This window comes from Anneissia japonica, unplaced genomic scaffold, assembly GCF_011630105.1.
Source record: "Anneissia japonica isolate Jap-2015-1 unplaced genomic scaffold, ASM1163010v1 scaffold284697_len431725_cov185, whole genome shotgun sequence".
Lineage (NCBI taxonomy): Eukaryota > Metazoa > Echinodermata > Crinoidea > Comatulida > Comatulidae > Anneissia > Anneissia japonica.
Window position 1 is genome coordinate 38782 of NW_022717350.1, and position 17873 is coordinate 56654.

Here is a 17873-nt window from a genome sequence, read left to right on the forward strand (position 1 = left end):
GGGCAACTAAAATTTGTTTATCAATATTTTTTTCAATTTCATTCTAATTATCTTTTGAAGTGGTTGATTTCAAATATCTGCATGATATTTTAAACATTTTTATCAATTGTATTTTAAATGTAATTGCTTTGTGTCTTTGTATTGCCAGAGGAAAACAAATTTTCAGTTGTTTATTGGACAATAAATGTTATCTTATATTACCTTAATAGTTTTAGCCTTGTGCTATAATTTTTTGTATTTATCTTTATACTGTAATAAATGATAATAATAATAATGATAATAATAATAATAATAATAATAATAATAATAATAATAATACATAATGTTCTGTGAGCCACCAATATTATAAATACTTTGGATATTAGAATCTAGATTGGAATAATGTAAATGTTGGTTTGTACACTTCAGAGCATCTGTGTACACAGTAACGATCATCTTTAATCAACCAAGGAGACTGTTATTTACTAGATGACATATTCCTGTCAGTTACCTAATGAGACAGACTGAATTACAACTTGAGTTCTGTCCAATAGAAATCTGCATCTCCATGGAAACTCATTCACAAAATATAATCAAAGCAGGAGTGGCAACATAATGGATTGTTCCAAGATGAATTCATCACCATAGCAACATACCAATATGAATATTAAAGTTCAATCAACTGTGAGATTGTGTCTGGTAGGACATTATGCTCAAAATGGACATTATCAGTTATATTTACTATATATTAATCAAACAAATTCCCTAGAGGAAGGTGTTCACTCCAAATGAGGCTCTGTGGGGTGGTGGCTGGGATGTTTATTCAAGGAGAAATTAATTTAAAGCGGAGTATTTATTTTAATAAATACGGCAATTGTATTTTGAAATCGTTATATGTTTCAAATAGTATTTTTTGTTACTTTAAACTAAAAAAAATTACCTGTTTTCTATATCTCTCTACAGTATTCTTCTTTTGCAGTGGGCACCCTATCTTCAATGTGTAAGCACCTCTTATCCCATTCTCTAGGCAATTTATCTGTCCAGGCTGAGTTGAAATAAGAAACAATAAAACAATGTAAATCTCTGTCCCGATTATCAAAATTTGTCTTTGCCAAATAACTGTTCTATGCCCATATATAGTCATGATGTATTTATATATGGTCATGATGTACCTATATATGGTCATGATGTGCCCATATAGTCATGATGTGCCCATATATAGTCATGATGTGCTCATATATAGTCATAATGTGCCTATGTATGGTCATGATGTGCCCATATATATAGTCATGATGTGCCTATATATGGTCATGATGTGCCCATATATAGTCATGATGTGCCTATATATATGGTCAGGGTGATGGTCTGGACACAGCTTTATTTATCTGAATTTACTATTTACAGAGCGCACATGTTTGTCCCTGGGGGCGATACATACATACAGGAACTATTAGTTAGATGTAGTGTCCACGTAAATAGGCATGAATGCCAAAGGTTTAACGATCAATGTATTTTTTTTATTACAGAACTACTACCTGCATCACTTCCGAAATAAAGGCTGAATAAACTAAGATGAATAGAAAAATCAAGAATGGAACATAAAAATAAAAGAACAAGTTTTATACACTCCATTTGCCAAGGGATGTAAGGTACTATAGGACTAAAAATGAAAATAATTGTTGTGGTCATCATCATCATTCAGGATGTGTCATTCCAATACCTCCTCTAAATTCTTTCATCTAAGTCTTTAAAAAACATAAGAAAAATAATAAGACACCCTATATCACAGGTGGGCAAAGTAAGGCCTGCAGGCCACATGCGACCCAACAGTTATTTTTTTTGCGTATAAGGTAGGATTTTCACAATTTTAGGGATATCCCCCATGCTCTTTTGTGATTTCTGTTTGTGCTTATTTTGTCTCTTTCAAAAATGAGAAGAGCATAATGAATAAAACAAAAAGGACTAGCAAATTGTAGAATACTATAACAGCCTCTAACTATAGTTCTTTGTTTCCTACAAAATCAAGTGTAGTGTTCTCCCAATTAAAACATTCTTACCGGTAAATGTGTGCTAAAAATTCAGCTACGTGTGCAGTGTGAGGCATTACCCCTTTTGAGTGGGGTTTAATGACTTCAAAAAACACATACAGTCATAGACTGGAACAACCTACAGTAGACTATTTAGGCCTTATCAGTTATTTTACAAACAACATTTTTACTGGTTGGTTGGTTATTTTTACGGTTGTAATTGACAACTAAAAAGGCTTTGGGAGAACACTAAAGTAGGCCCGGATGAGCTGTTGCGGTGGAGGAGGTCGGGGGTCAGGATGTGAGGCTTATGGAAAGCTGAAGTATTTTAGTCGGTGAAAGGAGAATGTCTAACAACATATCAGTTGTTTATGAATGTACCATACTAAAACATATGATAATTGTTCTTATATTTCACAAAACATGAGGTACTTACAGGGGGACGATGAACCCTCCAGAATGCCCTCTCTTGACTGTCTAATATTATTCGGTCAGTTTTCTTCCTCTGCTTTGCAATTCTGTGAAAATTAAATTGTATTTGACTTCAAGAATTCTATAAATTTAGAACAAAAAAAACACCAATTGAACAGTCTCAATTCATTTTATTACATTTAATTAATGTAAGTATGATAGAAAGTAGCCTACGTTCAGTATCACTCTACACCATGCCCATCCATTGCATCCCCCATCAACTCTCTGTTGTTTGAATTTTTTAAGATTTTCTATATTTTATAACAAACAGATAATTTTTTTAAATACTGGAAGTCGCCAGGAGGACGATACAACAGTCTTGGCATATTTCTTCCCAATTATAATATTCCATTAATGGATATTAATGGAACCAAATTTTTTTTGTTTACACATCTTTTAATTCTTCAACAATTTACTCATATTATCTAATAGCAACATATACATCATGTAATAATTAGATGATTATGAATAATTCTTTAACAACTTATTCATTACCATATAAGTATTGCATGATGTATGTTGCTAAGCGATGGCTCACCTAATTTGTTCCTGCGCTTGAAGTAAAACAAACTCCCATTTATGACTAAGCATCTGTTTCAACTTTGATAGGGCAGTCTACATTTGACAAAAGAAGTAGATTGAAATAAAACAATATTAGATAAATCAATAATAACAATTTAAAAATAATGACTAACAAAAATGATAATCACATACCAAATATGGTATGATGAATACATATGAACAATTTTTCTCAAAATCTAGATAATGTCATGCCATTAAGAGCTGTAGATTAAATGAAAAATATGTCAATAGAACCGGTTGGCATGGGTTTCAAAGGATGATTGATGACGGATTCAAACCTAAAAACCGCCTAATACTATGTCAAATGAGGAGGAAATTATCTTGGCTTATGTATACATAAACAGAGAAGGTGAAAATTAGTAGCTGTCTATTCATCAATGAACAATGGCTAAAACTTAAAACACATTTGCAGAATGCCCAACAAAGGCTTGTTAAATAAAGAATACATAAAAAAAAAACTAAACCAAATTTTGATTGATGATGAACAAGATAAAGAATCACAGAATTGCCGATGCTTACACACTTTTAGAGCAATTTAGTTTAAGGACACAAATTTTGTCTAAGAAAAGGAAGTCAGCACAGAGCTGAAGAAGTGTGTTACCACGCGACCAGTGGTTGGATGTATTGCGCATATTCTCGGAGGCATCCTCCCAGGGTCTTGGGATATCAACAATAAAAACACAAACAATAATAATAATATAATATTCACATTCAAATGGCAACAGAACGCTGACCTACGATGCCATGGAGTGTTGTTTATTTATGTTAAGTTGGATGGCAAATTTAAATTGTTGAAGGATTTGGGAGGGATGTTAGGGATAGTGATGAATAAAACAGTATGAAAACTCTCAGACACAGTTCACTGTAAAGCGAGACTAGAAGCTCTTCAAGAAGCAGAGGAGGTTGCACGTTATTATGTTTATTGATCCTATGTTCAGTGGCAATAAACATACGGTACAAGTGCATTATTATTGGCTGGTTTGTGAATGGTGCATTCAACTTTATATAACAATGTTTGTACAGTTTATAATTGATAATAAACAAATACAATAATAAACTAATATTTGATACTTTCTTCGATCTGTGAATAATGCTATATAAATAATGATTTTATATTTGGTTTGTGAAAGATGCTATAAACCCTTTGAAATAACAAAATAATATTATATTATTATTATTATTACTTTCGATACTACTTTGGAATAATGCTATGTAAATATTAATGACTTAATTTATTAAATAACAAAAATAATAGTTAAAAATGAACCAAACCAAAATTATAATAATATTTCATACCTTCTTTGGTTTTTGAATAGCACTATAGATAATGATTTGATACATTGGTTTGTAAAAATGATATTATTAAATAACAAAAATAATAGCACATTTAAAAATAGGCTCCAAGCGGGAGCGTGTGTCTACTGCCTAATTCCATAGAAATGATGATGTGGAAAATGATTAATGTTTTAATGGTTTAACATCATGAAAGTAAGTGGTGGTATTGATATTATACTCTCATGTACAGTATAATTGCCTATTCATTGTATACAATAAAGTACACCATGGTATTTCCTGTTAATAGATACATTACAGTGACAGTGATATCCTTATCCTGTTACCAGGACAACTGTTCCTATTACTAAACACATAGATATCCACCTACACATGACCTTCACCGGAATTAGAAAGGTCAACTATTATGCGACAAAATAGTGACACAAAAATGAAACAATGCAATATTACAATAATATTTGATGCCTTCTTTGGTTTTTGAATAGCACTATAAATAATGATTTTATATTTTGCTTTGTAAAAGACGCTATAAAGTTATTAAATAACAAAAAATAATAATTAAAAATGAATGAAAGCAAAATTACAATAATATTTGATACCTTCTCTGGTTTGTGAAAGCACTATAAATAACGATTTGATATTTTGCTTTGTAAAAGACGCTATAAAGTTATTAAATAACAAAAAATAATAATTAAAAATGAACGAAAGCAAAATTACAATAATATTTGATACCTTCTTTGGTTTTTGAATATCACTATAAATAATGATTTTTATACTTTGCTTTGTAAAAGTTGCTATAAATTTATTAAATAACAAAAATAATAGTACATGTAAAAATGAACCAATGTCAATAAAATATGAATATTTTATATTTTATTAACACTATAAATATTTGATTTTGGTATCAGTATAAAAAGTTAAAATAAGTAATAATATAATTAAAAGTAATTAATAAAGTAAAATTAATAATTAGATATTGGTAAACTCGTACAGCGCATGGTATGGAGACCTCTATGTGCTTAACATAAACATGAAAACACGGACCAAGAAAATAATACTTAATCTAATCCAAAAGACAAACTAATCCTACTCCTCAAACTAAGCGTTGGTTTTGCCGTTGGCTCTGAACAGCTCATCCGCCCGTAAAAAGGATCGATAAAAGGTTAAAAAATCATGGACGTTTTAGCAACTGCTTTAAAATGATTTATCAATACCAGGAAAATGGTAGTTAACTTACACTTTCATATTCTTCCAGGCTGTGTTTCTGTTTATTGCGCATATTTCGCTTGGCAAGATAGACAGCTGAAAAGAATAATTAATAAATCAATGTGAGATAAAATACACTACATCCTGATATTAGACAATTGAAATGGGATTAGAATGGTACGGGTGTCTTATATGATTACTAGAGAAAATACTCCTGCCACAAAGTTCAAAGTTTAAATCAATTTATTTGTCATCAACAATACCAAAAAAAAAAGAAGAAGTGATGAATATGAACAAAAAGTAAGGCTAAAGAAAATTAATTCACGTCCGGGATTTGAAATTATTTTCGGGTGAGGGAATTTACTATTGCTATTTACTATCCTATATAATAGTGGTAAACAGGTTGCTAGATAATATACAGCCCTCAGGAAGATAGGCTACGGTCTCCACAGGGGCAATAGATTTCTCCGTCCCTTGAATCAAGAGCAGTCAATGTTTGTTTTATATACCTCATACATAGATTCTACAAGGCCTTAAAAAGTACATTACTTCCTAGCCTAGCCTAGAGGCCTACTAACTAGGACCTGGCCTAGGCGATCAAAGAGTATATCTAGCTCTTCTTTGTTCATTTCCTCAATTTTAACTCATCGTCTAGCAATATTTGTAGACTACTGACAAGACATGTTTAATTTGTCTTTTGGTGCTTCATCAAGTATAGACCAAGGCTAATAAATCCTTCTTTATCCAGGAGCTCGAACCGACAGCCTCCATAATTATTGTTTAACATCTACTCGCTGCTGATCCGTGGAGTGGTCAAGGGCCAATCTCTTTCGTCGTAGAGGCCATAGTCGCCTCTACCGTCAGCGCAATGGTGGGTCCAGAAAATATTTCAGAGGAATAGTACTTTCTATTGCCTGCTTATAAACCTATCAGATGCCTAGAATCTATGTATGAGGTATAATAAAAATTATTTTTTTAAATAAAATAAATAAATTTAATCTTTGTAATGTATTCTGCCATTTATATTTCCACCTAGTCTTAGGCTTTGACAATAATCTTTCAGATCATTTTTTTTTTTTACATAGCATAATAAATTTTTTCATAAGGCTTCAAAATTTGATGAGGGTGTGAACAAGAAACTAGAAATTAATTATGTTTGGCCTTAAAATGCCCAGGAGGAAAGCCTATAGCTTAGAGTACACTAAAAATTAAGTAAAAAATCACATTGATGTTTGCTAAAATTAGCCATCCTGTCCATGACGAAGATGAATGTTAAAGGAATAATAAACAAATGTACACTGATTTATAGATACATAGAGTTCTCCAACATACCCCAAAAAATACTTAGTACTTTTTCATGGAAATAAATGTTTGATTAACTTACAGTACCAGCATAAAGCATAATTTATTATAATCCTATTTGTTTTAAATACTGACACAAATAGTTTGCTGGTAGAAGTCAATGTACTATATGACCTTTACAAAGAGACCGAAGACCGAATTGAAGTTTAATAGTTTATAAAATACTTAAACTGCATAATCACGGTGGTTTAGCTGTCAGAATATAAAACTGTATTGTACTTTAAATGACTATATTTTTTTAGTTACCTCCGCCAAGGAGGTTATGTATTCACTGCTGTCTGCCTGCAAAAAACCTGAATACGGTGGGCGATTCCATTATTTTCTTGAGGGTAGGCTGCAGCACTCCAGAAAATAAAGTGCCTGAATACAACGTGATTCCATTATTTCATTGAGGGTATGCTGCAGTTTTGCCCATCATACAGTCTGCGTATTGTTGGGTGCTGTATTTAGGCAGAGGTATGCACTCGAGTGACCGCTCTGGTTTGTCTTCACCCCAGCTTACATTTTTTACGCTGTGCCACCACTGTTTCTATTGTCCCATTGGTGATGTACATTGTGTGAATCGGCTTGTAGATGCTTCAGTAACATGGAAGTTCATTAGATAATTGGCCGATTTCATTGTTGTAATACCAGTGCAGTCAGAATTTAAACAAACGTTGTAATTTCAGTATACTGCAGTTGTAATACTGTATTTATAGCTCATGAATTATGTAGATAAATTTACATTGTGTGCTTTGTTCACTTATTGATTGGCATGAGAATAAAGAAAAAATAGCTTTTCTATGCTGTATATTGTCTGCCTCTGAAGATAAATACATGCTATAATGCAAACAATGTAGCAATTATATAATTAATTTCTTAATTTTTTTAGAACTTACCATAATCAGTACTGTCAAGGTTCCTGTTTTGTGCTAACAATGTAGCAATTATATAATTAATTTCTCTGAAATGTCATTTTCTTAGAACTTACCATAATCAGTACTGTCTGGGTTCCTGTTTTGTGATGGCCAGAAGTATGGACTTTGGAATCGATACAGTGTGCCATCATCACGGACTATCAGTGTCTTTAGATCTTGGACCGGAAACACATAACCATATTGGCATAGAAGGTTAGCAAGATGTAGTGATTCAGTACAATCTTGCGTCTCTAATCTCTCCATTAACCACTCTATAAAATCATAACCTACAAAAAAAAATGTTTTGTCAAATGTTATGTTCTATCAAATTCTAATTCATTTTCAATCTTATCTATAATTATTATTATGATATATGTCTTGAAATGGGAGGGGGATGATGGGGGCATGAAGCTGAAATGAAGGTTTGATGATTAAGTGAGGGGGTGCTGGCTCACAAAATAAGGTGATTTGAGGTGATTCTTAACCCCCAACACACCCCTAGTGCCCTCTAATTTGTCAGTAACATTCTACACCCATTTTTCCGGCTATTATGAAGCTCACCTGTGAAAGCACTGGGAACAATGGAGAGAAATGTCTTCTGACTTCCAACTGGAACTCCATTCTCAACATTCTGCATTTCTGTGATTAAATTTTCCATCTGAAATGAACAAGAAATAAATCTGATATTAAATAAAGTAAATGAAAATGTAATTTATAAGAATAGTTTTATGAAAATATCCAAACTAGAAAGGGGAAATTTACTTGTGAATGGAAAAAAAGAAAAAAGGCCGAAAGTATAGGCTTTAGGCAGTGAAGGAGCTTTGTTGCAGTTGGCCTTGTCAAGCATAATGTAAATAAATTAAATGAATCAGTTTAAATATCCAGCTAATCAAAACACTACACTATCAAATATTTACAAAAGACGCGTTATTATGTGCCCAGGTAGACTGATATTCACCACTGACCATTAACGAATCAGCCGGTTACACTGCTAATAACAAATGCAGGTAACTGTTCAATATCCACACCAGACAAATAACGTTATCTCTTTTTCGTTTATAAAGTGATAGAAATGCAGTCAATATTTATAGTGTGTGTATACAGCACATATGAAATGTATACACACACTATAAATATTGTGTGTATACATATGAAATGTATACACACAATATTTATAGTGTGTGTATACATTTCATATGTGCTGTCAGAAACCAGGATTTCATCTTCACAATGAAAAACAACACCACTCCCTAAAACTAAGAGATTTCAGTAATCTGCAGATTTGTATTAAGAGAACCATTTAAAAGACAGGAGTCTGTATAAGCAATGAACGCTGCATGTTAGTGGCGGAAAAGGTGTGTCTAAAGTAATGTTTGTATTGTTTGATGTTGATTGGTAGTTCTTTTTAAAGTGTGGGTGCTACAATGAGAATGATCTAGCATTAATATTAGGCCTAAAAAAAAAATTGTTTGTTTGCCATCCAGCGCCCATTCCTAGCTCACTGAAAAATAGGGGCGGTGTTAAAAAAAGTTTTTTTTTTAAATTTTTGTTCACAGATTTTAAAAAGTGATCTTTATTTTGCACATGAAAATTGTCTAAATTTGGTGTCTGATGTAAAGTGTCACCATTCTAGGCCTAAATTCATTGCAAAATATCGATTATGGGTTAATTTTATTCGGTATGATGAATACCCTTTGAAAAACAAATAGTGACACAGCCTTAATTGCAAGCATTGCAATTTAATATGTTAATTTTGGTGACAGGAGAAAAAAAAAACCTTTCTGCGCCCGCCCCTCCTATACAATTTTCAGCATTAAATGGCAAAAAAACAATTTTTTTAAAGGCCTTATTGTTGACATCCAATGACATGTAGATCCAGGCAATTTAGTTTCGCCGTTTAGAGTACACAAGACCGCAGATTGAGAGGAGGTATTTAACATTTTATGGAAAATATGGCTGAAAGGCTTCTTATTTTATTTAACTCTATTTAACGAGGGTGAACCTAACAGCAATGCTGACTGAAAGGGGCCCTCTACAATTTTACAATATCAATTTGAACAATACAACAATTAATAATATTCAGCATGAAGTGGAAAGTTCATTGAAATTTCAATTTAGGATTTTTTGGGAAAAATACTCCTTTTAAATAAAAAGGTTTTCATTATAAATAAATGATTTACGTTCTTAATCATTCTGTGATCGGCAGAACAAGTGGTCGTCATTGACTATCATAGTTGACAATCCTGAACTGTACATGACAAGTAGTTACTGCAATATGGTGAAAAGCATTACCAACATAGCAATAATTGGGGCATATAGCCATATGGTGTGATGTGAAGTAGTTTGTGTCTCATTAAGTACAACCGTTGCAGAATTCAATCAGGGAAATACTCATACATAGATTCCACTCTTTTCACATAATGCATCGTGAACCACTTATGACGTAATCATGTATGGCGTAAAGAGACAACTGTCATGGAGCGTTCAAGTGTTGCAATCATGAGCGGAAACCAAGCAATGGGAAATATGATACAAAAATTAATATGTAAAGGATTTGATTGCCATGACAACAAGCCAATTAATAAGTAGTTTAGATAGAGAACGTCAAAATACTGAGGGCTGGAGGACACTCACTGAATAATATTATAATGAAGAAGTATACACTAAGACCAATACATTGCCAAAAGCTATACTTCTTCAAACTTCTACTTGAACATTGATCACTTGAAATGATTAAATCAATATTTCTTTCATAGTTCACTGTGCAATTATTCTGCTCCTGGCATTACTTATAAAAAAAAAAAGTTATATGTTTCTTTCATTAATTACCTCATAATCTTTATACGGCTTGAAAATAATTTAATTCATCCTTTTGTAAAATAACCGGCCAACCAGTAAAAATTTTATGTTTGTAATGTAAAATAAAAAACAACTGATTAGGCCTAGGTAGACTAGGCATGGCCTTGTTTTAATAAAAGAACGTCATTCCAGAATCCAGTCTGCGCCTAGGCTTTAATGACTGTAGGCTATTATGTTGTCTTTTCAAGTCATTAAAACCCACTCAAAAGGGATAATGCCTCACACTGCGAGCATAGATGAATTTTCATGGACACATTTACCAGTATAAATGTTTCAATTGGGAGAGCACCGAGTATGCTACTGACAGTATGTATCAATTATAAAAACAACCGTGCACCAGCAAATTTTTTTTTTCATTTTAAACTGGTCAAGTTTTATTATTTACAATCTGATTTAAAATGATTTTGTCAACAGTAAATCTACACCACTACATAGCATGATTTAGTGGCGCATCGGTTGTGGCTTGGACTCTTAACCCTCGAGGTTGGGGTTCGAAACTCTCGCTGTGCAAATCGCTTGTGTCCTTGGGCAAGGCACTTTATCTACGGTTGCCTCTCTCCACCCAGGAGTTTACAATCATGTTACGTATCAGTATGGTATTTGTCAACGTGTTCTGTTTGGTGATCATTGTATTGTTATGCAAGCATTTTAGCTTTGTGCTACCGCTTTGTTGTACAGTATTTGTCATCTTTATACATCAATAAATAAATCGCAATGAAATTAATCCTGAGTTAAATCAAATGATGGGATTATAGTTACCAAAGAATATATGAATAATTAATAATAATAATAATAATAATAATTATTCTAAATGATTTCATCTGTATATATTTATTAAGTTTTTTTTTAAAATTTCCTTATTTAATTACATTACTATACAAAAAAAATTTTCTAAAACAAATAAATAAAAATACAGTATGTAATGAAATTACTATGAAGCTACATAATTTTGAAAGTTAAATCAAATGATATACCAAAGAATATAAATTATAATTATTAATTTCATATATTATATATTAAGTTTTTTCTTTTCATAAATTTCCTAATTTAATACATAACTGTAGTCCCTGTAAAGTATTCGAAAATCCTGCTTTTTGGCAATCTTTGCATTTTAAGAACATTAGTGAAAACATTCACTTGCATTTTGTGTTATTTTGACTAGCATTAATTCAATTGCATGAGCATCAAAACATTAATTAAACAACAATTGATAAAACAAGAACAAAAGGACAACAGTAATAATGATGGTCAAATAACTTAATTATTATTGTTTCTCAATTGCTGTTTCTCACTGGTGAGAAACAACCATTATTTTTTTGGCTTAACATGAATGAAATTGATATTATAATAACGATAATGAAAATACTAAAAATTACTAAGACGATGCCGGTTAAAAAATAATGGGGCAGTAAACTGTACTTCATATTTTGACAGCCATTGTGGTTGTTTAAACATTGTGATGACATATAGTACCAGTAAATTAAGAACTGTCTGCAGCAGGTTTGGAAAAAATAATAAAAATATTTGTGCCTCTGACCATGAGAGTTGTCTATGATAAAATGCCTCCAAATATTATCTGTACACTATATAGCACAGGTGGGCAAAGTGCGGCCCGACAGCGATTTTTCTGCGGCCCGCGTATATGAAATAAAAACCCTATGTGTGCGGCCCGCCAAGCAACATTGACTAGAAAACACCTTGTTTTTTACGGCCTGACACCGATCATATGTAAAAAGTAATATTAAACCTGGAAATAAAGTGATGTAAAAGCAGTACTTGGAGGTTTTTAGAAGCGCACTGGAAAGATCAAAGTTTGAGTGCGGCCCTCTGTGTTAAATCAGAAATTCACTTTGGCCCTCTGACCGATTTTTATGCCCACCCCTGCTATATAGGCTAATATACGGTAGCCCAACAGTTTATTTCATTCATGTTGCCTCTGACCGCTGGTCGTGCAGTCATACACTTTTTCCAGCCCTGGACTCTACGGTAAAATCTAAAAAAACCTCAAAAATATAAATAATAAATCATTACATGTTTGATTAACATCCCTGAAAAGAGATAATAAAAAAAAAATCATTCTATTAATTCAAATTTTTTTGCTAAAAAAACCTGAAATTGATTTAAACTGATATTTTTAGGATGACCTCCTTATGCCAAGATATTTTAGGTAAAAAAAATTAATATTTTAGTCATTCTATATTTGGAAATTTGTTAGCCGATGATTAATTACAGTAATCGTAATTTTCAGGTAATATCTTTTTTTTTTTTTTAAACCATATAATGATGACAAAATTAACATGTTTCTAAATATCTTTGTATTTATTTTCTTTTTTTGGTATCATTTCCCGGGAGCCGCGAAAGCAGGAAACCTACCGGTACTTTAGCCAGAATAATACAATAGCAATGAATGAAAAAAATCAACTGAACCACAAACAAAAATAAAAGGAATAACTGTTAGTATCTGAAAACTATGATTTACTATACTACTTTCTCTCCTAGATGATGGAAATGATCTTTTATAGAGCTTCTTATTAAAAACTTTAAATTCTGTGCAGACATAGCAACTTTTAATATCATCTTATTCCTATTTTTAATGTGAAGTGCATCTGGGATTTCATAAAATATGTAACCAAATCTGAGTGAGACGGTAGGTATAAACATAAAAACAGAGTTCATGTATCTGAATATAAATTAGGTTTAGAAATACTGTAAATCATTTAAATGCATGAACTTGATTTTAACATGCTAAGAGCTACTTTGCATTGAGGTACAAAAAGTCTGCCATAAAGGGCTTTTCTTGGAACTAAAGGGATTTCCTATACCCTCGAAGATACCTGAAAATTCCATGAATCTGTTAATTTTGTTTATCATCATTATTGTGTGTGCCACACTGATCTTAAGGTGTTATTCCTAATAAATAGATTGATTGATTACCACATTGGCAGTGATAAGTAGATTTAGAAACTAAGATGGATGTTTAATTATGACTCATTTACCTCCATGGTGTACAACACATTTAGATCTTCTTTACTGTACTACTACTAGTACATTGTATTTTATTAATTTAACTGTAATTTAAGTAATTATGCACCGTGTATATTTTTAATATTTATTTTGTAATTTAATTTTTACATTAATGTTTTGTGTATTCCAAGATCAGGAAAACAAATTTCATGTATTATACTTGTGACAATGAATGGCATCTTGAATCTTCAATGTCTTTACAGAAATATTAAAAATAGAATAAACATTTATACTTCTATAGCACCGGTATCTGCCATACAGTATGATGCTCATGCAGGCGTTTAGACAGAAAACGGCTCATTGGTATAAGCACTTGCGCTCATGACGCTTTTGCAGATGTTTAGTATGATAGCAGGTAACAGGTTAGGCAAGTGTATCATGCGCTGTTCTGCCGTTGCCGTGAATGTAAAGAAGTGGGCTTAGATCTGAAAGGGATGTTACCTTATTGCACGACCCTATGGCGAAGCGGATGTCAGGTGCCTTTTTCAAATTTGGTCCTGTGTGTGTGTGTGTGTTTATTATTATTATTATTATCATCATTATAACTGTACATTGTTAACAGTGTTATTTTTTAAATCAGGAATAAATAAGAAACAGTTTAGAGAAAATTAATATCGAAAATATACTGTAGACTGTGTAACATCACTGATCAAAGTAAAGTCAAATACTGCTAGTGCAGACAAGAAAGCAGAAATGGCTGAAACTGATGGCTGCTGTACAAGCCACAGCCTGAACAAGCTGAATCGCCTTGCTAAACCTGCGGAATACTCATTTTACAAGTCACAACTGGTCAGGCATGACTATCTTCCTTTGAGAAGAGAGAATACATAAAAAATATAATTTCTGTGTGTGTATACGTGCATGCATAATACTCTAAGCATGATACGCATCTTGGCATGCTGTTACAAGGTAGATTGTTTGTTCCTACTTGTAATAAAGGATCTTCTACTTTCAACTGCAATCAACGAGAAGATCACAGGCCAACGCAATACAGCAATCAAACGAGTTAAGATTATGAAACTGACATTTCATACTCCAACAAAATCAAGCGGACTCCCTAAACAGACTGTTGTCCTTTTAAATAAAATGTTATGGTAGTTACAAAAATTAATGACTGCCATTAAAAATCTTTGCTAGTACAGGTACAGATCAATGAGCTACAATGTAACTGTACACGGAGGATAGATTTTTCACTTTGCGTAAAGGCAATTCAGTCTGTTGTTTTTGGTAGCTAAATGCATTTCATCAACTTTTCCTGATAAATCTGAACAAAATGAGTGATCAGTTTAATGGTTTTTTAAAGCTACTCTATAAAAAAGAGAGCAGTTTTGGGTTCATACCAAATAATTGAAAGATTCTTCCATAGAGAAAATATATTTTTTGTTTGCTCTTTTAAACTTCTTTACTTCTGTTTTTAATTTTGTTTTTGATTATTTAATTACTGTAAATTAAAATTTCTTTTTCTTTTGTCTTGTTTTTTTTTTTTATTTTGATTTTGTAAATTAAATATTGTACTTTAAGTTAATGTATACAGTACCATACATTTAAACGGACTTGTGAAAAAATGTGATTCATTTGTGATTATCTTTTTCACTTTCAAATAGTCGTCATTATTAATTATTATTTCTCTATCTCACGCAAACTCTTTTTGGGTGAAACAGCTGTTTTTTTAACTTTGATCGATATGCCATATTCATACAAATAACAGAGAAATAATTAGGTCATAACCTGGCAAACTATTTTTTTTTGTGATATACAGTAATACAGTACTGCATACAATCAGTATTATAAATTAAGAAAATCATATGAGACATGACAAAATACTGTATAATTTATAGTACACTGCACTACTCACACTATCTGTACATCCATTCAACTGTAATCTAGCTAAATAATTCTGTAATATGCATTATGAAATTCATAATCTATACATGGTACTGTAACTGTAAGAAACATTCATAAACTAATTTATATTATGGTAAAGTAGGCCTACTATCAGTAAATTCATCATTACTATTTTTTTAATGAATCTACTGGTGAAATAATGCAGCATTATTGGTAATTATCTAAATTACTATTTTCTACTTACTGTATTACGTAAAATAACATTCTGAGAAATTTATAGGGTACTTTCCATTAAGAATATTAGAGAACAATAATATATAATTTAACAAAAACAAAATAAAAAAAAATTACACACATAAAAATGGAATACTTTTTTAGTGCTGAGCCAGTTCACAAATTAGCTAAAGTGGTAGACCCTCAAACTGGCAGTAGGCAATCAGATTAAGAACTTTTTAAGGTCTGATCGTTTTCTGATTATTTTAGAATTTTTTCATTCATTTTTTAAAAACTATATTTATAGAAGTTATCCTAGAAGGTCGGCTGATATTGATGGACCCCCTTAAATAAATGAAATAATATGATGCTTTTATCAGCGAAGTCTCTTAATGAGGCTTATGGAGTTGTTTTTAGTCGTGAGAAAAAGTCCTGCTAATAATCAGTTTATTATTGTATGTAATAAATTAACACTCTTTTGTTTTCCACATTTTTATGAGGATATCTTCCAATACATCCAAAATAAAATCTATGATTTTCGCATAGAAGTGATATGACAATGACATTATCATGCCCATTGTGTACTGTCATGAATTTGCTGATGGGTCTTTTTCCAGAGATTATTCTTGCTTGCGTGAGTACAGGCGACTTTACTAATTTGCAGGAGACTCCACGATTTGCCAGAGACTTGGGAGCCCTGTTTAACTGTTTTGTTTTTAAATAATAAATTTTTAAATACATTTCCATTATCTAAACTTTAAAATTTATCACATTTTTACTTTTTTTTATCCAATTGATGCATTTCAAATTACTTAATAATTTTTTAATGTACTTGAATTTTTCACAATGTGAATTTTCTAATTTCTACACTGTATATATTATTTTTATATCTTAATAATTACCTTATTGTATATAACAATTGTATATTTTCTGAATTTTACTTATTTTCTAGCCAATTAGCACACCCGCCACCACAAAAAAATGGAAATTTCAGAAAAAATTAAAGTTTTTCTTTATTTTTATTTAATATTACTAGGCCTAGGCCTACATTGTTTACTTTCAGCAATAAGTTTATTTTTATTTTCTCCTTCATCTGGATGTTTCTGGCAAAACCTTTTGCTGAATATTAGAAAACAAAATTTATTTCTATCTTGTTTCCACCCTCCTCTGACGATCTTCAACAAAATAAGTTTGCAAAAGAAGGTATAGTGTAGGCCTAGCAGTAGTAGTAGGGCCTAGCCTACTGTAGGCTAAATATTATTATTATAAATATTAAATTATAATTTAAATTAAACTTAAGAATAGTCCTAAATAACAGGTTCGGTTGGTTGCTGCAGCAAGCAATGAATAATATTAATAGAACAATTATTGTATTCTAAATCACAGCTATCGAAATATCCCAGAGGAATATTTCAATCAAATACAATACAACAGATCAATATTGTCAATAACAATTCATTCAACCTCCACTCTAAACTTGTCAGCCTTGCAAGTGAATTTACACCCATCTGCAAGACTTACGATCGGGAGCACCTGCTGAGCTGGCGTTGAGTGAAAATCTGAGACTGAGAAAGTGCAACACTTTGACTTACCTTCGCATAAACCAATGGTTTTGGCGACAAATCTTGCTCCAAATCCATAATATTTGAAGTACAATCGCATAATGTGTCAAAAATTGCAGCAACCCAACAGTTTATGACAGATCCACTTTTAAAATACAAGATAAACTATATTTTAAGACAGCGGTATCACAAACAACCAGACACACATGATGACAGCAAAGATCGTATAGCGCCGCTACGCGGCGCAAGATAGGTAACTCCTATCTCCACAACACTACGCCCTATGTAATCGCATGGACGCCATTCGAGCAAGCAAGTTGAACGCTCCAGCTAGCAAAATACCCGGATGTTAATGTAAACAAATAGGAAACATGCTTCAATATCATCACTGTTTAGGTCGATTTCTGAGCGGTAATTTTATATCAGTAAACAATTATTATGTTTGAAACATATTGTTTAGTATTCCATTTGTATTTTTTTAAACTTTTTTTTTAACAGAACTTTATTTTTTTAACAGTACAGTATGTTGATCTCCAGTCCAGCGACCGGTAGGT

General features: G+C 31.8%; 1 protein-coding gene across 2 annotated transcripts in view; it reads right to left on the reverse strand.

Moving 5' to 3' along the window:
- The window catches only part of LOC117110209 (regulator of G-protein signaling 6-like), a 27338-nt gene extending 9809 nt beyond the window's left edge, over positions 1-17529 (reverse strand). For both annotated transcript variants that reach the window (XM_033252838.1, XM_033252837.1), the window contains exons 1-7: positions 17350-17529; positions 8378-8474; positions 7891-8103; positions 5590-5654; positions 3016-3092; positions 2443-2524; positions 920-1024 (exon numbers count right to left, since the gene is read on the reverse strand). In XM_033252838.1, the coding sequence (XP_033108729.1) occupies positions 920-1024; positions 2443-2524; positions 3016-3092; positions 5590-5654; positions 7891-8103; positions 8378-8474; positions 17350-17397 (687 nt within the window). In that variant the 5' untranslated portion in view covers positions 17398-17529. The remainder of the gene's footprint in view (positions 1-919; positions 1025-2442; positions 2525-3015; positions 3093-5589; positions 5655-7890; positions 8104-8377; positions 8475-17349) is intronic.
- Positions 17530-17873: the final 344 nt, after the last annotated feature.